Below are 23,456 nucleotides of genomic sequence, written 5' to 3'. Positions count from 1 at the left end.
ACTGAGCTTGCACAATACTGCCTCATCTATGTATGAAGTCATGGATATTTTATTCTTGGGTTGTAATTCAGTGTTATCTAGCTTTGCTTTTTTACTTATTTTATTGCTCACGTTGTTCCAGTTTTGGCCCTTGTGTCCTTTTAATGGTCCCCTGTTTTGTTTTGTTTTTTTAAAAGCATTTTCTTAATCAGGCATTTAAGGCTCACCTTGTATTTTGCCTCTCCCAGCCCTAGAGTCAACCATTTCTCCAAGGAGCTACAACTGAGAATTTTGAAGGGAAATGACAGGTGATAAATGTGAAGAGTTTAGAAAGTAGATTGAGCGGTAGATCCAGTGATGGTGATATGAGCGAGTGCATGGGCAAGGGCGAAGACAGGGACGAGCAGACTCCCTGCTGAGTGACTCCTCGGGCTCTTGGGACGCAATCCCAGGACCCTGAGATCATGCCCTGAGCTGAGGTCAGCCACTTAACTGACTGAGCCACCCAGGCACCCCATTGAGTTAAATTTTAATATGATGTGATGCATGAAGTGAGGCTCATTTTTTCCCTATATATGGATGTGTAATTGTTCCACCAGTTGTTGAACAGAGTATCCTTTTTCTGTTGAATTATCTGCACTTAACGTTGAAAATCCCAGTTTTCCATTTATGTGTCAGTATATCTCATAACTGTTCTGTTCTGTGGATCTATTTGTCTGTTTTTACATCTAGACTATTTTAAAAATAAATGTACCTATGAACAATATCTGATGTTTTTGTGTATACTAAAAACACTTCTAAACATGTTCAAAAGCATACAGTACATATTCAGCGACTGACTTCTCATTTTAGTATTGTTTTTGAGATCTATTTCATGCTGACTTTGACTGCTATAAATAGGATGACTTTATGTCTTGGTTTTCCAGGGACAGCCCTAATTCACTCCAGTTAACCTGACATAATTATAAATAGTACTGCTTTTTAATCTTTTAATTGCCCCATATTATCTTAGATACAGAGGTTTGAATGATATGCATAAACTGCAACTTAGTCCATTTCCCGTTTGACAGACACATAGGTTGTTGTCGTTTTAGAAATAAGGTGGCAGTTCATTTCTCAGTCTTGTGCACGTGGGTGAGTTTCTCATATATACATGTAGAAGAGAATTGCTGGATTCATTGGAACATTTTGGATTTTATTAGATAACTGCAAAATTGTTCTTCACTGCGGTGGTAGCAGTTGACACTCCCTTCATTCACAGGTTCTCTTCCTGACTTCCATGCCTGTGTTTGATATTGACTGATATATATTTTTTAAAGATTTTATTTGAGAGAGCGATATCGAGAGAGAGCCCTAGCTGGGAGGAGAGGGAGAATCAGGCTCCCCGCTGAGCAGGGAGCCCTATGCAGGGCTCAATCCCAGGACCCCAGGATCGTTGCCTGAGCTGAAGGCAGACACTAACCAACTGACCCACCCAGGCAGTCCATGTATTTACTGATATTTTAATACCTCTGGAGCTCTTCTGTGAGAGGTGATAGATTTTATTTTTCTTTAAAAAATTTTAAATTTATTTTTAAAGATTTATTTATTTAGAGCATGTGCGAGTGCAGGGGAGGGGCAAAAGGAGAGGGAGAAAGAATCTCAAGCAGACTCCGCACTTAGCCAGAGAGGAGACTGAATGGAAGACCGACTCTCGGTTGGATTCCATAACCCCGAACTCATCAATTTTGCCAGAGTAAGCTCTACTGTTAATTCAGGTGGATTGTGGTTGGTCTTCATGCTCCCCTGCTCTTGGAACATAAATGCTCACAGCTTTTTAGACTCAATTAAAGGAAGCACACTTAACATTCTTTGTGAACTTTAGCAAAATTATTGATGGAAATTTCTTTAAAGTTGTCATGAATCTAGTAATTGGGATTAAGTAGACATTTTGAAATTTAAGAGTATTTCAGAAATCAGGGTCAGTCCACAAAAAAATAAATCAGTGATTATGTTAATCTGTGAGCGATCATTGACATTTCCATTGAATGTTATTTTAGAATAACAGTTATTGATGATGTTATGTGCTTTTCAAATTAGGTAAGAAAAGGATGAAAATTACACTTTTCATTCCATGTGGGCAACTAATAATTGATTCTGTTGCCTCAGACATTTTTTTTTTTCCTGTACTGTACCTTCATCATGCTTTCATTGTTTGCTCTGAGGGATCTGAACGCCAACACAAAATGGTACTGTTGGAAAAATGATAAGTGTTACAAGCCAAAAGTGAATTCTTTCCTACAATTGGAAAACTTCAACAGAAAGTATTCTGCTACAGTCCTTTAAAAAAGCAAAATAAATAGATATTGAAGACCAATTTGAAGGTGAAACTACGAGCTTTTTAGGAGAATGCTTAGCTCTTGGACCTTAGCCCTGAAAGTTCTGAGAAAGTAACTGGATAAAACTTCCTGCACATGAAAAATTTGAAATTGGATCATCCATACCAGCTGCTAGTAAATTACAGGGAGATGTTGTATGGTCCTCAGATTTATGGAAGTATCCCACTCATACTAATTAAAATCACAGAGTGGAGTTAGTTTATGGAATTATAAGTCTAACATTTTAAAGATCTGTTCAAGAGAGCTGAAATATGTAAGATAACATACCACTAGTTACTGGATGTTGGTACCCTTCATTGCATTTTTCTTTTTCTTTTGAAAATAATGCACCTTCTCCCCAGGACATTCTAGCAATACAGAGGTGTATGAATTTTATTGTTTTTAATATACCATTCCATTGTATAAATTACATAGAACATAACTTTCCATAACAGTGCAAAGGTGAGTACTTTTTATACCTTTCATTTATATGTGTTTTTATATCTGTTTGTTTTGCATATTTACACCTTGTTATTTTTTAATATAATTTTTGCATGGACAGTTCCATAATATAAAATTAACCCTTCCCAGGGAGAAAAAAGTGGTTAGTGCTCTATTTTTAGTTTGTTAGTGTTGGGAATAAAGTTAGATGAACATTTTGACTTACTTTCTAGTAGCTTTTCTTAAGAGAAATACTCCTCATAGCTTTGATGAATAAAGATTGTTTCAGAAATCTTTCAGTTCAACAAACTTGTTTACCTATAAGAATAAAATAGCGTCGTTTAAAAGAAAAATAGAACTTAAATGCTTTGTTTAATTTTAATTTGTATTTTTTTTAAGATTTGTCAGAGAGACATCTCACAAGCCAGGGGAGTGGCAGGCAGAGGGAGAAGCAGGCTCCCCGCTGAGCAAGGAACCCAATGTGGGATTTGATCCCAGAACCCTGGGATCATTGTTTAATTTTTAAAAAGAGCAGAAGGGACACCTGGGTGGCTCAGTTGGTTAGGTGTCTGCCTTTGGCTCAGGTCATGACCCTGGGATCGAGTCCCGCATCAGGCTCCTTCTGTCTTCTGCTCCCCCTGCTTGTGCTCCCTCTCTCTGAGAAATAAGTAAATAAAATCTTAAAAAAAAAAAAAGAGAGCAGAAATTTTTATACCTAACAGCATGCACATACCTAAGACTATTGTAGCTTCATGATGCATGTTTTAAGAGTCAAGATATTAAGGTGTGCACTTGATTTGGTTTTACAGTTTGAGCAGTTACATCCTGTGGGCACACAGGCAAGGCAAGTCTTCCTATGTAACATTCATAGATGGACTACAACAATCATAAAGTCTAGGGGCGCCTGGGTGGCTCAGTCGGTTAAGCATCTGCCTTCAGCTCAGGTCATGATCCCAGGGTCCTGGGATTGAGCCCCATGTTGGGCTCTCTGCTTAGCAGGGACCCTGCTGCTTCTCTCTCTCCCTCTGCCTGCCCCTCTGCCTGCTTGTGCGTGCTCTCTCTTCTCTGTCAAATTAATAAAATCTTGAAAAAAATTATAAAGTCAACTTACAAGTTCTCTGAAAAGTTAGTGTTACATTAAGTGCTTGGGCTTCTATAATCCAAGGTACTCTGTACAAAAATTCTTACTCTCACAGGAATCCTTTATTTTAGTACTGCTAGCAGAGTACTTAGTCTTCTGGGGACAGAAAAGGGTGGAATGTGGAAATGCTTTCCTTAATTAGAGTTAGTTAATAATTATATTAATAGTAGTAACAGCTAACATTCAGTGCTTACTATTTAATAGACAATTTTTGCAGTTCATGATTTCAGTTTTACAGATGAAAAAACTGGGGGCACAGAGATTAAGTTACTAGCCCAGGAGCGCAGCAAGTGAATGATATTGGAGAATTTTTCACAGTGAGAATTGGTTAAAGAAAATTTGGGAGGTTCTTTTTATTGCATTTCAAATACTTTTTCACTGTTCTACACTAGAGCACTCAGTTTTAGATTTGCCTTAGATTTGGAGGGTTCAGTGAAAACTGGTAAACTGAAGGTCATGTTCAGTGTCTTTCCCTCCTTAAGGATTTTTCTTTTTTAAATTTTATTTATTTATCAGAGGGAGGGGAAGGGCAGAGGGAGAGAATCTCAAGCAGACCCTGCACTGAGTGGGGAGCCTGATGTGGGCCTCGATCTCACCACCCTGAGGGCATGACCTGAGCCAAAATCAAGAGTTGGACGCTTAACCACCCAGGCATCCCTGAAAGCATTTTTTATATAGAATTTTGGAGGTGTAATTTACAAACGATGAAATCATAGAATTTAAGGACTCAGTTTGAAAAGGTTTTCCTATTGAATATTCATAATCATCACCCCAGAACAGTTGACTCTTGAATAAGAATTTGAACTCTGGGGTCCACTTGTACATGGATTTTTTTTTTTTTAATATAGAATGATGCTGGAAATGTAATGTCTCTTTATGATTTTCTTAATATTTTCATTTCTCTAGCTTTATTGTAAGAATACAGTATATAATACATGTAATATACAAAACATGTATCGTTTGTTAACTGGTAAGGCTTCTGGTCAGCAGTAGGCTAAGTTTTTGGGGAGTCACAAGTTATGTGGATTTTCAGCTGTGAGTTGGGTGGGTATTTGAGGGTTAACTTTACATACATTTCTCTAACCCACCCCCTCCCTCAGTTTCCCTATGGGCCTTTCCAGTCACGTCCCTCTCAGGTAACTACTTTCTGGTTTGTAGCACCTTAGGTTACTTTTCTCTTGGGCCTTTTCTTAGTCATTAAAGAAACAGTGTTGTGTCTGTTATCTTCATCTAACTTCTGAAAAACCTAACAGAGGGATGATCAGAAATCCGTTTTTTGCTTGTATAGAATTCTCATTTTTTGTGTGAGAATGTTGAACGAGAGAAAACTTTCTATTTTTTGTCAGACACTTAAGTTTTGGGGATAGAAAGTTATATAAGAAATGGTCTCTCTTCTTAAGAAACTTAACATTTGGGAAGAAGCTTGTATTCTTTTTTCAAAATGTTTTATCTGACCTTGACTAATGTAGAATTCTTGAAATTTTTGGCTGTTTTAATTTAGAAATCAGTCTTTTTTTTTTTTTCGCAGTGAAACAATATAGTTTCTTTTTAATAAAATGCTGTGCATATTTAGTTACATGGAATGTTATTTTTTTGTTTTATTGATATGTAATTGATGGGATTATTTTTCTTTTTTTTTAACAGGAATATTCTTTTTAAATAGTGCTATTATTTCCTTTTGAATTCATTGGTTCCTATTATAGAAGAGCTAAAGGAGAGACTGTTAAGAGCCAGAGCTTCTACGTTAATGGAATTATATAGTGCTTGTAGTGTAAACATAAGCCTTAGGAGTCTGCAAGGGTATTTAAGGCAATGCTGATGACAGTCATTAAAACTTGTAACTTGAGTAGTAGAGTATTGAAAATTTGGTTTCAACATAGCTATTGCATGTTTCTGAAGTTGAAAATTTCAGTCCTAAATAAAGTACCATCTATTTGGAAAAAATAAAAAATGCTAATTGAGAACCTAAAATATTCGATTATATTAAACCATTAATAAAGAAAATGTTGGAAACTTGGTAAATGATATGGATTTTAGTATTGGCTTCAGAATTAATAATTTAAGAAAAACCCACAAATGAGATGAAGATCAATTTAGCATATAAATGTTTAGCTTTACTTTTTTCTTGGCTTTAGGGGGATGACCTGAAATAAAATATTTATAATGGTGTAATCAAACCAAAATGAGCTTTCTTTATTCTTTTAATTTGAATTATATAGGTAATCTCGAAGAAAGGGAAAAGAGAAGTTCTAGAGGTGGTCTACAGATTATAATTTTTCTTACCTGTGATATATAATCTAGAGGCTTTTTATCATTGCATAGGAATATTGGATATGAGAAAGTAGTATTTGGTAAAATGATTTTTAGTAATCTATATTCTAATGATACTACTTGGCAGCATCAAAGGATCCAGTTAGGTTGATATTACTGGTCTAGTAATCACATTTGTAATATTGACAGTAATAAGAGCGGACAGTACTCAAGAGAAGCGAGTGCAACTACAATAGAAAAATAGGGGATTGCTTACTGTGTACTGTTTTCTTTGATCTGTCCCATTGTGAAGGTTCCCTTTAAATTGCTTTTTATATTGTGGATGTATTAAATATTTTGGATAATAGAGGGAATCAGAGCTTTCTCTTCAGCCTCTTTGTGTATCAGAAAATATGCAAGTACAGTTTAATGGCGTGAAGGTGAGATTAACTACCAGTTTCTGTGGATTTGGGAGAGCTGTCTTCCATTTGTGAAACTAGTTGTGAGATCTGGGAATGTGATGGAATCGCATTGGATTTTTCCTTTTATTTGAGGTTCGGTCAGATGTTCGTGATTTTCGAAGACCGTAGCTAAGCCCAAAGAAAGGAAAAGTTTATATGGGAACCGTAATACATAAAAAAGTGCAGTTGCTGTGGTTTAAATAAAGTAATGGGAAATCTTAAAACTTGAAAACCACAAGCTAGATGACTGTTAATATCTTCTAGTGTCCAGCTATAACTTTGAAGTTCTGAAAAATTTAGGATCAGTAAGAACATCTGAAATCATCTTTTTTTTTTTAAGACTGTGAACCACGAAAGGAAAACAACAATTTCTCATTCTGCCTTAGTCTAAGTGCATTAGTTTAAGACTCAAGATCCAGAGTCTTGTTATTGATATTCTCTTAACCGTGCCTGCAGGTAAACTACTCTCCAGTATGCCTGGGAAGGTATTCTGTATTGGTCTAGTGCCTGTAATCTGGAGAAAATGCAGACCGGCCTTGAACTAATTTCTTAGGTTTTGGTGAAGAATAATGCAGATGGACTAGAAAAGGATAAACAGATCTCCACAAATTGTTGAGAATTGACCAGTGTGTTTTGCCCAACGTTTGAGAAAAGTGAAATAAAATTTCTTGCCTTTTATACTGTAATTGATCTGTACATGTCTGTCTGTTTGCCTGTATGTTTAACTTCAGGATAATTATCTCCTCAAATGAAAAGTTGGATTATCTCATGCCAAATATTTTTTCCAAAAAGTTTTATTTTGATAATAACTGACAGTAATTGAGGGCTTACTGTGTGCCAGCTGCCTTTAATATTCAAAGATACTAAAGATACTAACTTTATTATTTTTTTTATTTTAATTTTTTTTAAAGGTTTTATTTATTTATTTGACAGAGAGACACAGCCAGCGAGAGAGGGAACACAAGCAGGGGGAGTGGGAGAGGAAGAAGCAGGCTCCTAGCGGAGAAGCCTGATGTGGGGCTCGATCCCATAACGCTGGGATCACGCCCTGAGCCGAAGGCAGACGCTTAACGACTACGCCACCCAGGCGCCCCTAAAGATACTAACTTTAAATCATCATGATTTTGAAGCGTTAAGATCATTTTGTTGAGTAAAAACATTTTAAGTTGCCCATTTCCAGATTATTTTTGGTTTCATCATAAAGTAAGCTTAGAATTTTTAGATTTTGTGGTTCTCTATTAAAGGTACTAAAAATTTTCCTGATTTAGTTTGACTAAAAATGTGATCATATGTGCGTATGTGTCAAAGCTATATTTATTTATCACCCTTGAATCTAATATTGCCACAAATGAGATTGTGTTTGGAATCTTAGAACTGGAACACTCTTAATTGGGTTTAAAAATAGAAGTTATGATAGGGTGATTGCTGGAAACATGGACCTTTGACGTTCTTATATTCATTTTAAAGAAATTGGGAATAATGATGAATTCTTTATCATGACGACCCCCCCCGCCCCCGCCATTCAGCTTGTTGCAATAAATTTGACTAAAAATCTCACCTGGTCTGTGTGGGTTTTATTTGTTCTTATGGTCTTTATTTTTTAAAACCAAAAACTGTTGCTGTGCCTTGTCTTACTTTGAGTTGGTTTTAGTTAAATAATTCAGTTTTCTCCCGTGCTACTTTCCCCCCTTGTACTTGGTATTTCACGTTGAACATAGTTGACTTTTTTTTTTTCCAGGTTGAATTGACCAAAGCAATGGTTATGGAGAAGCCTAGTCCCCTGCTGGTCGGGCGGGAATTTGTGAGACAGTATTTACACGCTGCTGAACCAGGCCCCAGACATGCTACACAGGTAAAACGTTGTGGTTTTTTGCCCTGCATCATCTGAAGTTTTTTAGCATGTGGGTACTTAATACTTTAGGGTCTCTTATGCATCATGCACCTTGTAGGGTGTTGAATAATAGGGCTTGGTACCTAAGAACCAGTAAATGATTTCTGTTAAAATTATAATTTTATTTTTTTAAAAGATTTTTAAAGATTTATTTATTTGAGAGAGCGAGCATGCACATGCGCTACCAAGGGTGGGGGCAGAGGGTGAGGGAGAAGAAATCTCACGCAGATTCCCTGCTGAGCGTCCAGCCTGTGGTAGGACTATCCCCGAGATCATGACCTGAGCTGAAATCAGGAGTCAAATGCTTAATTGAGTCGCCCAGGTGTCCCTAAAATTATAATTTTTTTTTTTTTTAAGATTTTATTTATTTGACAGAGAAAGAGACAGCCAGCGAGAGAGGGAACACAAGCAGGGGGAGTGGGAGAGGAAGAAGCAGGCTCCTAGCGGAGAAGCCTGATGTGGGGCTCGATCCCATAACGCTGGGATCACGCCCTGAGCCGAAGGCAGACGCTTAACGACTACGCCACCCAGGCGCCCCTAAAGATACTAACTTTAAATCATCATGATTTTGAAGCGTTAAGATCATTTTGTTGAGTAAAAACATTTTAAGTTGCCCATTTCCAGATTATTTTTGGTTTCATCATAAAGTAAGCTTAGAATTTTTAGATTTTGTGGTTCTCTATTAAAGGTACTAAAAATTTTCCTGATTTAGTTTGACTAAAAATGTGATCATATGTGCGTATGTGTCAAAGCTATATTTATTTATCACCCTTGAATCTAATATTGCCACAAATGAGATTGTGTTTGGAATCTTAGAACTGGAACACTCTTAATTGGGTTTAAAAATAGAAGTTATGATAGGGTGATTGCTGGAAACATGGACCTTTGACGTTCTTATATTCATTTTAAAGAAATTGGGAATAATGATGAATTCTTTATCATGACGACCCCCCCCGCCCCCGCCATTCAGCTTGTTGCAATAAATTTGACTAAAAATCTCACCTGGTCTGTGTGGGTTTTATTTGTTCTTATGGTCTTTATTTTTTAAAACCAAAAACTGTTGCTGTGCCTTGTCTTACTTTGAGTTGGTTTTAGTTAAATAATTCAGTTTTCTCCCGTGCTACTTTCCCCCCTTGTACTTGGTATTTCACGTTGAACATAGTTGACTTTTTTTTTTTCCAGGTTGAATTGACCAAAGCAATGGTTATGGAGAAGCCTAGTCCCCTGCTGGTCGGGCGGGAATTTGTGAGACAGTATTACACGCTGCTGAACCAGGCCCCAGACATGCTACACAGGTAAAACGTTGTGGTTTTTTGCCCTGCATCATCTGAAGTTTTTTAGCATGTGGGTACTTAATACTTTAGGGTCTCTTATGCATCATGCACCTTGTAGGGTGTTGAATAATAGGGCTTGGTACCTAAGAACCAGTAAATGATTTCTGTTAAAATTATAATTTTATTTTTTTAAAAGATTTTTAAAGATTTATTTATTTGAGAGAGCGAGCATGCACATGCGCTACCAAGGGTGGGGGCAGAGGGTGAGGGAGAAGAAATCTCACGCAGATTCCCTGCTGAGCGTCCAGCCTGTGGTAGGACTATCCCCGAGATCATGACCTGAGCTGAAATCAGGAGTCAAATGCTTAATTGAGTCGCCCAGGTGTCCCTAAAATTATAATTTTTTTTTTTTTTAAGATTTTATTTATTTGACAGAGAAAGAGACAGCCAGCGAGAGAGGGAACACAAGCAGGGGGAGTGGGAGAGGAAGAAGCAGGCTCATAGCGGAAGAGCCTGATGTGGGACTCGATCCCATAACGCCGGGATCACGCCCTGAGCCGAAGGCAGACGCTTAACCGCTGTGCCACCCAGGCGCCCCCCTAAAATTATAATTTTAAATAGAATATACAAGTAGAAAGAGATTAGACTAAGTTATCTAAACTTACACATTAAATAGTGTCTGAAAATGTAAAGGTATAGTATTTATGCTTTTCTGTTTTTTTGTGCTGTTTTTTGGTGAATCATGAATATTTAGTAAGAATGTGTTGAAGATTATTCCTGTAATATTTTTGTGTTGATGTTTTTAAAAATTGGGGAAACTTCAGTGCAAATGGTATAGGCTTACAAATTTAGTTATGAAATAAACGTGGAAAGCTTTAGTAAAACATGTTTACAATTTTTTTCTGTATATGCAAACATTTTTTACATACTGTCTTTTAGCTTTTTTTTTTTTTTTAAGATTTTATTTACTTATTTGAGAGAGAGCTAGCGAGCACAAACTGGGGGAGAGGGAGAAGCAGACTCCCTGCTGAGCAGGGAGCCTCATGTGGTGCTCGATTCTAGGACCCTGAGATGAGATGATGACCTGAGTCAAAAGCAGAACAGACAGTTAACCGACTGAGCCACCTAGGCGTCCCACTTGTAGCTTTTTTACTTGATGATCTGGGATCCTCTTTAAGGGTACTACATGTATCACATTAATTTTAGTATCCACATAGTTTTTATTTTATAGAGATATAGCATACTTTAATCCCCAGTGATGAATTTGTTGGTTGCTTTCATTATTTCCTCTTAGAAACAGTCCTGCGTTATACAGGACTATAAATATGTCTGTTTATGTGGACTTTAAGTTCTTTTTTTTTTAAAGATGTATTTTATTAGAGTGAGAGTGTGCACATGCATGCAGGGGCGTTGGCGGGGGTGCGGGGGAGTCCTAAGCAGACTCCGAGCTGAGTGTGGAACTGGATTCAGGGCTCGATTTCATGACCCTGAGATCACGACCTGGGCTGAAACCAAGAGTTGGACGTTTACCGACTGTGCCATCTAGGCGCTCCTAGAATATTGCTTAGAGATTCTAAAATGTGTATTTGCTGGACCAGACTATTTTCCTCTATACTTTGATCAACTTGCATATTGGACATTATATGCTCATTGGGTGCAAAAGAAAAATTATAAATTTGTTTTGAGTCCTTGCTCCGAAAATGGAAAACACCTTGTGTGTTTTTTTTTTAAGGCTTTACAATTTTCCAAATGCTTTCACCTGTTTCCTATTGATCTTTACAAAAACCTTTAGTAAGACTTTCTTAGGATAACTTTACTTTGTAGATAAAGATGGTAAGGGGTTAAAAATTTGCTAGTGTTGACATTATTAAGTGATTGAACAGGTTTTCATTCAGCCTTTTCCCTTTTTTCTTATTTTTGTGTTTTATGTCAAAATTTGATTCTGTGTCCTCAGAGGTTAGGTAAGTTTGGAATTTGAAAAGGAGCAGGAGTTGAAAGATAACTAAGTGAATTAATGTATTTCTTGTCAATACTGGTATTTATTGACTCCAACACCTCTTTTTTTTTTTTTTTTTTACATTTTATCTCTGAAGTACAGCTTAGATATACAAGCATATCTCATTTTATTGTGTTTTGCTTTAAGGTGCTTTGCAGATATTTTTTGCAAATTACAGGTTTGTGGTAATCTTAGGTGGAGCAAGTTTATTGGTGCCATTTTTCCAACATTTGCTTACTTTGTATCTTTGTCACATTTTGGTAATTCTCACAATATTTCAAACTTTTTTATTATTATATTTGTTAATGGTAATCTGTGATCAGTAATCTCTGTTGTTACAATTATATTGGGGCTCATACTCATCCATATAAGACTGTGAACTTAATGTTCATTAAATGTTTCATGTCTTCTGACTCCTCCACCGCCAGGCTGTACCCCATCTCTCTCCCTATTCCGAGACACGACAATATTGAAATTAGGCCAGTTATTTAACCTTATTACAATGGCTTTTAACTGTTAAGTGAAAGGAAGAGTCCCATGTCTCTTCCTTCACATCAAAAGCTGGAAGTAAGCTTAATGAGGAGGGAATGTTGAAAGCTGGAATAGGCCAAAAGCTAGGCCTCTTGGGCCAGTTAGCTAAGTTCTTGAGTGCAAAGAAAAGTTTTTGAAATTAAAACTGCTACTCGAATGAACAAACCGAGTGGATGAAAAGCAGAGCAGCCTTATTGTGGATATGGAGAAAGTTTGAGTAGTTTGAAGATTGAACAAGCCACAACATTCCATTAAGCCAAAGCCTAATCCAGAGCAGGGCCCTCACTCTTCAATTCTGTGAAGGCTGGCAGAGGTGAAGCAGCAGCTGCAGTAGAGTTTGAAGCTACCAGACAAGTTGATTCCTGAGGTTTAAGGGAAGAAGCTGTCTCCATAAAATAAAGTGCAAGGTGAAGCAGCAAGTACTGATGTGGAAGCTGCAGCAAGTTCTTCAGAAGATCTAGCTAAGTAATTCATGACGGTGGCTACATTACACAACAGATTTTCAGTGTAGGTGAAACAGCCTTGTATTGTTGGAAGTGATTCGTAGGAACATGTCAAAATATCAAGATGAACAGGAGTTGAGAAGAAGTTGATTCCAGCCCTCATGGATGATTTTGAGGGGTCCAAAACTTCAGTGGAGGAAGTAACTGCAGATGAGGTAGAAATAGCAAGAGAACAAGAATGAGAAATGGAGTCTGAAGATGGGACTGAATTGCTGTGATCTCATGGTAAGACTTTAACAGATGAGGAATTGCTTACGGATGAGCAAAGAAAGTGGTTTCTTGAAATGGAATCTATTGGTGAAGACGCTGTGAAGATTGTTGAAATGACAACATGATAGGATATTACATAGATTGAGTTGTTAAAACAGTGTCAGGGTTAACTGAGAGGATTAACTCCTAATTTTGAAAGAAGTTCTCTGAATAAAATGCTGTCAAACAGCATCATATGCTATAGAGAAATTGTTAGTGAAAGGACGAGTCAATCGATGGGGGAAAGCTTCATTGTTGTCTTTAAGAAATTGGCATGGCCACCCCAGACTTCTGCATCCACCACCCTGATCAGTCAGCAGCCATCCACACTGAGGTAAGACCCTCCACCAGCAAAAAAGATTAGGACTCCCTGAAAGCTCAAGTGAGGGTTAGCTTTTTTTTTTTTTTTTTTTTTTTTAGCAATTAAGTGTTTTTTAATTAAGGTATGTACACTGTTTTTATAGAAATGCTATTGCAGGGGCGCCTGGGTGGCACAGCGGTTAAGCATCTGCCTTCGGCTCAGGGCATTATGGGATCGAGTCCCACATCAGGCTCTTCCGCTATGAGCCTGCTTCTTCCTCTCCCACTCCCCCTGCTTGTGTTCCCTCTCTCGCTGGCTGTCTGTATCTCTATCGAATAAATAAATAAAATCTTTAAAAAAAATGCTAATTCACACTTAACAGACTATAGTGTAGACATAACTTTTATATGCATTGGAAAACCAAAAAAATTTTTGACTCCATTTATGTCAGTATTCTTTTTATTGCGTGGGTCTGGAACCGAACTTACGTGTCTCTGAGGTATACCTGTGATAAAAAGTGGATTAGCCAGCAGTGAACTGATTCACTGGCTGACATGCAGCCTTTCAATAACTTTAAAATTTGCAGGGTACCCTTGGGGTATCTGTGGGTCAGGCGGGGCAGGTAGAATCGGGATGTCGAATGACATGTATAGATTCATCTGTGAAAAGTTGTATACCTGTAGTATAGTTATCAAGAAATTCTAATAGCAGTTATCTGTGCGTTGGGGCACTTTGGTTTTGTCTGTGCCAGGTTTTCTGACGCAGTATTAAAATGAAAACAAAACACTTGAGGGAATAGGTGGATTAAAGCTATGGGGAATTAAAGTTTGAAGCTCTTAATGCATCAGTAGAAATTTTTAAAAATTACTCTTAAAACCTCACCTGCATGAGTTACTGAGTTTTTATTTTAAGTAGGCTCCGTGCCCAGCATGGAGCCCAGTGTGGGGCTTGAACTCTCATGACCCTGAGATCAAGACCTGAGCTGAGATCAATAGTCAGACTTAAATGAGCCACCCAGGCTCCCCAGTTACTGGGTTTTTAATGGAAACCCCTCATGTGCATTCTTAGATACATAAAAGGATTGGATTCTCCAAGCCAATGGGGAGAGTATAGATACCCTTACCTGTATCAAAACTGCTTGTTTTCTTCTAGAGTGAAAACAGGAACTTCTGTTTCATTCTAAGAAGCCTTCCTGACATGAACTACAAGATCTTTCCCAACACAATCATCCTTCTCTGAAATCTGGAGCTTATGTCTTATAAAATAAGTGTTCTGCCTCATTGACCAAATCTATTTCCGTTCAGCAAATATTGAGTGACATGAAGTGGGTAGATCTATGATTGCATACAGAAATGAAAAAACTCATCTTGCTTCTGGGAGTCTGTCAGTGAAGCAAGTGGATACCAAACATGAAAAGTAAGTATCTAGTCTTAGGCTACTTGAAAGTGACAAATTATCTCTCTGTTTTTCAGATTTTATGGAAAGAACTCTTCATATGTCCATGGGGGATTGGATTCAAATGGAAAGCCAGCAGATGCTGTCTATGGACAGAAAGTAAGCATCCCAAGCTTTCTGTAGGTTGTTATGCAGCTAGAAAATAATCCATGCAATTGGGGCAGATACATATTTAGTAAATTTACTGATACTTAAAGATCACATTTTTTATTTCTTTTTTAGAAATTTTGGTATTCAGTAACTGTAAATACTATAGCCCTTGGAAAGCTTAGGGTGGTGTCACGTTTTAGAAATTTTGGTATTCAGTAACTGTAAATACTATAGCCCTTGGAAAGCTTAGGGTGGTGTCACGTTTGTTCATTTTGAGTGATGTATTCTGAAAGTTTTTTGTTTAGGAGGTAATTTGTTTTAGCATGGGGATCATTTACTGTAAACATTTTTTAGGTATGTCAATTCAGGACAGTTTTAAAAAGCTCAAGGTGGTCACTGGGAATAAACTGTTCTAAGGCAAATTAGAGTAGGGGCTGTGTAGTTTGTAATTTAAACATGCAAATTCTCTCTACTTGTGTTGTATTAGGAAGTTCTTTGTTGTTGGAGATTGTGTCAATTTTACGTCATTAACTCTTGCCTTGATTCCTTAGGAGATCCATAGGAAAGTGATGTCACAAAACTTTACCAATTGCCACACTAAGATTCGCCATGTTGATGCTCATGCCACTCTGAATGATGGTGTAGTGGTCCAGGTGATGGGGTTGCTCTCTAATAACAACCAGGCTTTGAGGAGATTCATGCAGACATTTGTGCTTGCTCCTGAGGTATGATAAAAGAAAGGTTATGCATATCTTTTTAGAAACTATTCATTTGAGACTTCAGACTTAAAGAAAAGTTGTAATAATAGAACAATAATTCATACTCCTTACCTAGAACCACTGCCAACAGTTTTTCTGTTTACCTGTCATTTTAATTCAGAACCATTTGAAAATAGGTTGGAGACATCATGCCTGGTCATCCGTAGGTACTTCAGTGAGCATTTCCTAAGTGTAAGGAATACTCTTTCATAACACAGTACAGGTATCAAATTTAGAAAGTACTGATGTTAATGCAGTTAGCAATCTGTAGCCCATATTTTTGGTGATTGTCCCAATAATGTATTATGGTATTTTTTTTTTTCCTGGTTCAAGATTAAATCCAGGATTACATGTAATATAATACAGCTGTCATGTCTCTTCAGTCTCCTTTAATGTGCAGTAATTCTCTAATTTTTGTTTTTTCACGGCATTGACATTTTTGAAGAGCACAATCAAAGTACTTTGTAGAATATCTCAGTTTGAATTGTCTGATATTTCTTAATGATTAGATTCAGGTTATACACACATTAGTCCTTCACTGCCTCACATTAGGAAGGCGCTAGATGTCATTTTGTCAGTCCTGTCTATTAGTGATGTTAACAATTGATTATTTAGTTAAGGTGATGGTCACCATGTTTTGCCACTGTGAAATTAGCATTTTTATTTTTCTTATTGTAAATAGTGGTTGCTGTCTTTGAGACTGTGCAAAAACTTTGGTAGTTTTTGCATTCTTGCTGGAGTGATGGTTAGAAATGGTGATTATTTCTATCATTTGGTATTCATTAGTTGACATTTTACAGTAAAGTACTCCACTTTGTATCTGCTGTTATTTTTGGAGTCTTTGTCTATTTAATGGATTTAACTCACTAATTAACTTCATGTCTAAAATGTCCCAGATCTGTTAAGTCTGAGCTCCTTCAAGCTGGCTTCTGTTGTTTTTGGCAAGGGGAGCACTTTATAACTTTTGTGTACCAAGATGTTTCAGGCTCATCTTGGTCTTTCCTTGCTCTAGCCCCAGCCCCTGTTCTGGAATCTATTGTTTCCTCAAGGAGCCCTGGTTCTTCTTAGTTACCATGCTCATCATGAAAGGGCCACAGGTTTATGTTGAATAATTATATTTGTACTGTCTGACTAGTGCAGACTGAACAGAGTCAGGACTATCTGCATAAGCATGTGGAAATGGCTCAGTAGCGATTAGATGTGTCTCTAACATTATCCTTAAGATAATTTCTGTTCAGAATGATGAATCTAAAACCCCTATCCTTTTACTCTTAGAATAACTTGATTGTCTTTTTGAAAAATATGTTTCATTTTAGTCATGAGTTTTAGAGGATGGCTTAGATTATCTGTAGTGTAAAACTTGATGGACTTCTAACTATACAAAGAGTTATGTGGGATATGATTATCAGTTTCCAGTTTGCTTAAAGTTCCTTTTCCCATTAAAGGGGAAGAATCTAACATTACCTTAGTATGATGCATTGTTAATGAGCTGTCTCAAAGCAAATACTAACACTCAAAGCTGTAAGGTGGTAACATTTTTTTTTTTTAAAGATGGGGAGACAAGCTAGTTAATGACATAGTTGAATTTATACTCCGTGTGTCTTCTACCTAGTGTGGGCAGACCTTTTCAGCTCTACCACTGTTGGGTGCTCGTATCAATATTGTTGAATACAGATTAAGGGAATTTTAAATACCTGCTGCAATTGATAATATATACTGTTCAAAAAATGATTGGAGGTGTGCGTCATCTGACATATTTAGATCTTTACCAGTGTTTGGGTATCTGTCTGCTGGTATTTTAAGGAAGCGGTATATTTGAGTGTAGTTTTTAATGGCTGTAATGTAGAGCAGGGTTTTTCATCCTTGGTGTTACTAACATTTTGGGCTGAATAATTTTCTTGTGGCTGGCTGTTCTGTGCATTGTGGGTTGTTTCGCAGCATCCCTGCCCTCTTCTCAATAGGATCAGTTGCACTCCCCCATGTGAAAAGTGAAATCTCTCCAGATACTGCCAGATGTCTTCTCATGGTGCAGTATTTTCCTTAGTTGAGAATCACCAGTGTAGGGTGATTTGGCTTTTTGAAAGTCTGCTGAATAAATAAAAAGTTTTTGTTGGCATTTCAGGGCTCTGTTGCAAATAAGTTCTACGTTCACAATGATATCTTCAGATACCAAGATGAGGTCTTTGGTGGCTTTGTCACTGAGCCTCAGGAGGGTAAGTTACTTGTCTAAATTTATTTTTGATGGCATGAGGTTGACTTGAAGAGAGTATGGATTTCTTGAATGTTTTTATTATACTCTGTATTCTTCATTAATAACTTCTAATTGTCAAAGACTGAGCAAGGGTCTGAGTTTTTAACCTACCTGGAGCTAATAGGTTAGCCTGTTTCATGGAAGACCTAAAACTCCTAAGTCAGTAGTACATAGTTACTCACTGCAACAGTGTTAAGCATTATTGTCATAATTTCCACAGGACACAACGAAGTCCAGATGATACCTGCGTTGGAGTGGGGTGCATTGTAGGGGTGGAACCCTAAGTTTAAGGAATCAAAATCTTTTATAACGGGCAGTAAACATACCTGACCTTTGCCCTGGAGGGAGACACTATTTTTCTGAGGCTGTTTGCTCCATAGATTTTTGAAAGAAAGGGTAGCCATTGCCTTAGTTGTAAGATGTGCAGATACATGAGAAACCCATGACAAATTGTCTCTAAACACTAATAATAATTAGTATATTAGTGTTTTCTCTATGGCTGAAATGATTCTAAGTGCTTTATGTTTATTGTGTAATACAGCAGGCTTATAAATAAGTACTTTAAGTACTATTCTCATTTAATGGATTAGGGCACTGAGACACAGAGAAGAAATTTGCCTGATACTGTATAGCTACTTAGGTGGTAGAGCCTGCACTGGATTATGGGCGGTATCACCTCAGACGCCTGTGTTTTTAACCCAAACACTATAATAGTCTTAATTCTGTCCTTAAAAGCCTTTGCCGTGATACTACCAAATTGCTGTGCTTTATTTATATATGTGTGTGTGTGTGCGCGCGCGTGCGCTTATTTCATTACTTTTTTTTTAGTTTCGTGTATAAGATAAAGTGATTCTACACTTCCGTACAACACCTAGTGCTTATCACAACAAGTACACATCTTAATCCCCAACACGTATTTAACCCATACCTCCACCCACCTCATTACTTTTTTGATCATGATGAGCATTGTGAAAGTGAATATAAAACTGACCTTTGAACAGCATGGGGTTTAGGGGCACTCACCCCCCCCCCACGCAGTTGAAAATCCCTGTATAGCTTTTGACTGTACAAAAACTTAATTACTAATAGTCTACTGTTGACTGGAAGCTTTACTGATATTATAAATGGTCAGTTAACACATATTTTGTATATGTATTATATACTGTATTTTTTTTTTTTTTTAAAGATTTTATTTTTATTTGACAGAGATAGGGACAGCCAGCGAGAGAGGGAACACAAGCAGGGGGAGTGGGAGAGGAAGAAGCAGGCTCATAGCAGAGGAGCCCGATGTGGGGCTCCATCCCAGAACGCCAGGATCACGCCCTGAGTCGAAGGCAGACGCTTAACCGCTGTGCCATCCAGGCGCCCCTATATACTGTATTCTTTAAGCTAGAGAAAAGGAGGAGGAAATACTATTAAAATTATAGGGGAGAGAAAATACATTTACAAAACTGTACTGTATTTATCAAGAAAACTCTGCATATAAGCGGTCTTGTACAGTTCAGACCCTCTTGTTCAGGGGTCATCTGTATTTGAGAATTAAGCACTAATTACTTGAAAAATTTTTTTTTTTTTTAATACAGAATCTGAGGAAGAGGTAGAGGAACCTGAAGAAAGACAGCAGACACCTGAGGTGGTACCTGATGATTCTGGAACTTTCTATGATCAGACTGTCAGGTAAGAAAAACTTTGTTCATCTGTCCAGAGCTGCATGAGAATTTGGGTTGTGTCATCTTTCCCTTTGTTGGAGGGCAGTCGTATATTCTCTCAGAATTATCTCAGAATATAACAGTAATTTCCTAGAAGAAAGGTTTTGCTTTTGATATCTCTGAGTTAAGAAAAATATTATAATTTGGTTGGCAGTAAGTGAAAAATAGATTTTGGGATTTCTTATCAAGTATTTAATACATCAGGGCATTGCATTAAGTGCTTTGGGGGGGAAATAAATATGTTCAAGGACTTCTTTAAAGATCAGGCATAAATGGATAGAAATTCAGACATGAATTAAATAGCAGTTAATTTCAATAATTAACTCAGACCTAAAGGTGTGACTGTCTTAAGCTGTGTTTTTTCCTCTGTTTCCAGAACAGAAATCTGTTTGATAGGAATAGAAATGAATATTTACTTGTTGCCATGTGATACGACACCCTTAGTGTTAGTATTTAGTGCTTAAAGGATATTTTCATGTGTTTCTCAAGGTGTGGCGATGGACTAACCCACATTATTCACCTGGGTTGCTGGTTGAAAATAATCTGTTGTCCCACCACAAACATGCCAAATTAGAATTTCGGGGGGAGGGGAGCTGCAACATTAACCAACATTTCTTGTGATTCATGTGGAAGTTTTAAGAGCTAGTATTCTGGGGACGCCTGGGTAGTGCAGTTGTTAGGCAGCTGCCTTCGGCTCAGGGCGTGATCCTGGCGTTCTGGGATCGAGTCCCACATCGGGCTCCTCCGCTGGAAGCCTGCTTCTTCCTCTCCCACTCCCCCTGCTTGTGTTCCCTCTCTCGCTGGCTGTCTCTCTGTCACATAAATAAATAAACTCTTAAAAAAAAAAAAAAAGCTAGTATTCTGAATCGTAACTAATGTCTTTTTTTCTCTAAAATTATTTGTGATTTCTTTATTATGAGGAGCTTTTTGATGGTAAAAATTGCGTAACATAAAATTTACCTCCTTAACCATTTTCAAGTGCACTGTGTGGTAATGTTTATATGCACATAGTCGTGCAACAAATCTCTAGAACTTTTCATCTTGCAAAACTAAAACTGTACCCATTGAAAAACTCTTCCTCCCCTTCCCCGCAGCCCATTAGTCTTTTGTTGGGTGTGGTAGGTAAATTATGAGTTTTGGGATTGTAACAGAAACCATGATTTGGTTCATTTTGATCTATTTTGATGTATTTGCTTATCAGAATTTAGCAAATCTGATTGCAGCTAAGATTTGCTCCTCGAGTGCTCTTCTAAAAAATCCTGTTTTAATATTCAGAGATGGAATTCCTGGATCTTTTTTTGGAGAGAGGGAGCTATTTTTTGGTTCAGATCTCTATAGTTAATAAGTACTTGGGAATTTCTTGCTAAATCAGTAGAGGCAGAATGATATTTCTCAAATTTTCCCATGAAAGCAATGACTTAGAAGAACATTTAGAGGAACCTGTTGCTGAACCAGAGCCAGATCCTGAACCCGAACCCGAGCAAGAACCTGTGTCTGAAATCCAAGAGGAAAAGTCTGAGCCAGTGTCGGAAGACACTGCTCCCGAGGATGCGCAGAAGAGTTCTTCCCCAGCACCTACGGACATCGCGCAGACAGTACAGGAAGACTTGAGGGTATGTAGTATGTCTTTATTGTTGCTGTTTCTGGTTGATTTTTTAAGATCTTTTCCTTTATTATTGTTATGTTGACTTTTGTAGGTACATTTTTTTGGTTCAGGGAAACCTGTTACATTTTGAGCCATACCTCAGATAAGAAGTAAGATGCATGTTCTTTTCTAGAAGTAACTCTCCTCCTCTCCCAAGGAAACTTAAATACTTTTTATTAGACCAGAAATTTCAGGTGTTATTTTATCACCATATCAATAACCCCTCATTTTTAAAATATTTTGTTTCAAATTACGACATGCTTGTTACAACCAATAAGTGATCGTCTATATAGACTTCTTCCTGCTTTTTTTTCCTGAAATCTAATTGAGGATAACTTTACAGTAGAAGTAGAAAGAAACTATTGAAATATAGCTACTCTTTTAATTAGAACGCTTGATTTCAAAAGTTTGAAGCTTTTCAGTTAGTCCTGAGTCTCATCAGGGTGATGTTAACTGAAATCACAGAATCTTTACGTTTGCTCTGTGAAGGAATATGTTTTAATGTGTTATTTATGGGGTCAGGGTTCCTGTGTCATTTATGTAATAGTTAATTCAAGTGCTTCTGTGCTAGGCATTGTTCTAGGTATGGGGACTATTGGTTAAACAGTGTTCTTGGTGTCTCTCTGGCAGTGATTAGGTGAGTAGGAAAGAGAAATGTGAAATAACTTCAGCTAGCAGATAGAAAGTAGGTTGGCTGGATTGGGAAGGAATGACTAATTAAGTGGCTATTGTAGTAGTCCTGGAGAGAAATACTGATAACCTGGGATTAGGGTTGTGGCAGTGAAGATAATGAGGTAAATAGCAAGATTTGGTAAGTTTGATAATGGGTTGAAAAAGTGTCCAAGGTAATTCTAAAGTTGATGTTACTGAATTGATGTTTGTACCATCAGTTGGGGGAAACATAGGAAGAGCTGATTTTGGAGGAGAGAATTTTCTTTGATTCACAAACTTGAAATTGAGTGAAAGGAGCTTCTTAAGATTCTAAACCTTTCGTATTTTGCTGTACTTGATGACTAGTCCCAGGGAATTTTAGTACTAAATTTGTAAGTAGGGGGAGAAAAGGAATCTCGAGATACTTACAAACTCTATCCTATCTGTGAAAATGTGATTCATATGTACAAGAAATGAAGAATTAATAGCATTTATATTGTTTTGATATGGGTAATCAACTAATGTTGTTGTTTCCTTAGACATTTTCTTGGGCATCTGTGACCAGTAAAAACCTTCCACCCAGTGGAGCTGTTCCAGTTACTGGGATACCACCTCATGTTGTTAAAGTACCAGCTTCACAGGTGAGTTTCTAAGCTTGTATATTAGGCACATTTACTTGTATTTCATGTAATTTGGTTTCACACAGGTTTAGAGAATGTGGGAGCTGGTACATCTTGCAGAGAGGAGTATAAGGTGGTTTTAACAATTTCTTTTGTGAGAGAATCATCATTTTCTCTTCTAGATTTATTTATTTGAGAGAGAACGCTAGCATGCACTTGCGCAAGGGAAGGGACAGGGACAAGCCCACTCTGCACTGAGTGCAGAGCCCCACATCAGGCTCGATCGCAGGACCCTGAGATCATGACCTGAACTAAAATCAAGAGTCAGATGCTCAGCCGACAGCCACCCAGGCGCCCCTGTCATTTTCTCTTTTAAATCTTACTGTTAGCTGAGAAACTACAAGAAAAAAGATAAGCTTGCTTCGTTTTTACACAGAAGTTGACTTACAAATTTTTCAGCCTCGTCCGGAGTCTAAGCCTGAATCTCAGATTCCACCGCAGAGGCCTCAGAGGGATCAAAGAGTGCGAGAACAACGAATAAATATTCCTCCCCAGAGGGGCCCTAGACCAAGTAAGAGCTCAGAAGGGTGACTTCTTTAGTTTGGGGGAATTTGAGGTGAGAGCTTGTTTCTGAGGGGTGGTTGATATTTTCTACTTTAAACAATTCTGGAGCTAATGGAATTACCTGGGTTGAGGGGTGGGGAAAAAATTATTGAATGAAATAGTCACTGAAAAATGTCTTTCTCTGTCTTTCATTGCTGTTTTTGTTTAAGTCCGTGAGGCTGGTGAGCAAGGTGATGTTGAACCCCGAAGAATTGTGAGACACCCTGATAGTCACCAACTTTTCATTGGCAATCTGCCACATGAAGTGGACAAATCGGAGCTTAAAGATTTTTTTCAGAG

The 23,456-nt window shown here is 37.6% G+C and overlaps 1 protein-coding gene across 3 annotated transcripts in view; it reads left to right on the top strand.

Annotated features, from left to right (window-relative positions):
* G3BP1 (G3BP stress granule assembly factor 1) overlaps positions 1-23,456 on the top strand; it is a 38,778-nt gene that overhangs the window by 3,986 nt on the left and 11,336 nt on the right. For 2 of the 3 annotated variants that reach the window (XM_040630386.1, XM_040630387.1), the window contains exons 2-10: positions 8,368-8,481; positions 14,847-14,928; positions 15,471-15,644; positions 17,800-17,890; positions 19,512-19,605; positions 21,049-21,250; positions 22,473-22,574; positions 23,013-23,124; positions 23,327-23,455. In XM_040630386.1, coding sequence (XP_040486320.1) covers positions 8,471-8,481; positions 14,847-14,928; positions 15,471-15,644; positions 17,800-17,890; positions 19,512-19,605; positions 21,049-21,250; positions 22,473-22,574; positions 23,013-23,124; positions 23,327-23,455 — 997 coding nt within the window. In that variant the 5' untranslated portion in view covers positions 8,368-8,470. Of the gene's footprint in view, positions 1-8,367; positions 8,482-9,702; positions 9,816-14,846; positions 14,929-15,470; positions 15,645-17,799; positions 17,891-19,511; positions 19,606-21,048; positions 21,251-22,472; positions 22,575-23,012; positions 23,125-23,326; position 23,456 lie in introns of all 3 variants that reach the window. The other variant, XM_040630385.1, reaches the window with a different exon arrangement.

The sequence above is a fragment of the Ursus maritimus genome, unplaced genomic scaffold (genome assembly GCF_017311325.1).
Source record: "Ursus maritimus isolate PB19 unplaced genomic scaffold, ASM1731132v1 scaffold_15, whole genome shotgun sequence".
In the NCBI taxonomy this organism is placed as follows: Eukaryota; Metazoa; Chordata; class Mammalia; order Carnivora; family Ursidae; genus Ursus; species Ursus maritimus.
Note: the sequence above shows the minus strand (reverse complement) of the source record. Positions and strands in the feature narration are given on the sequence as shown.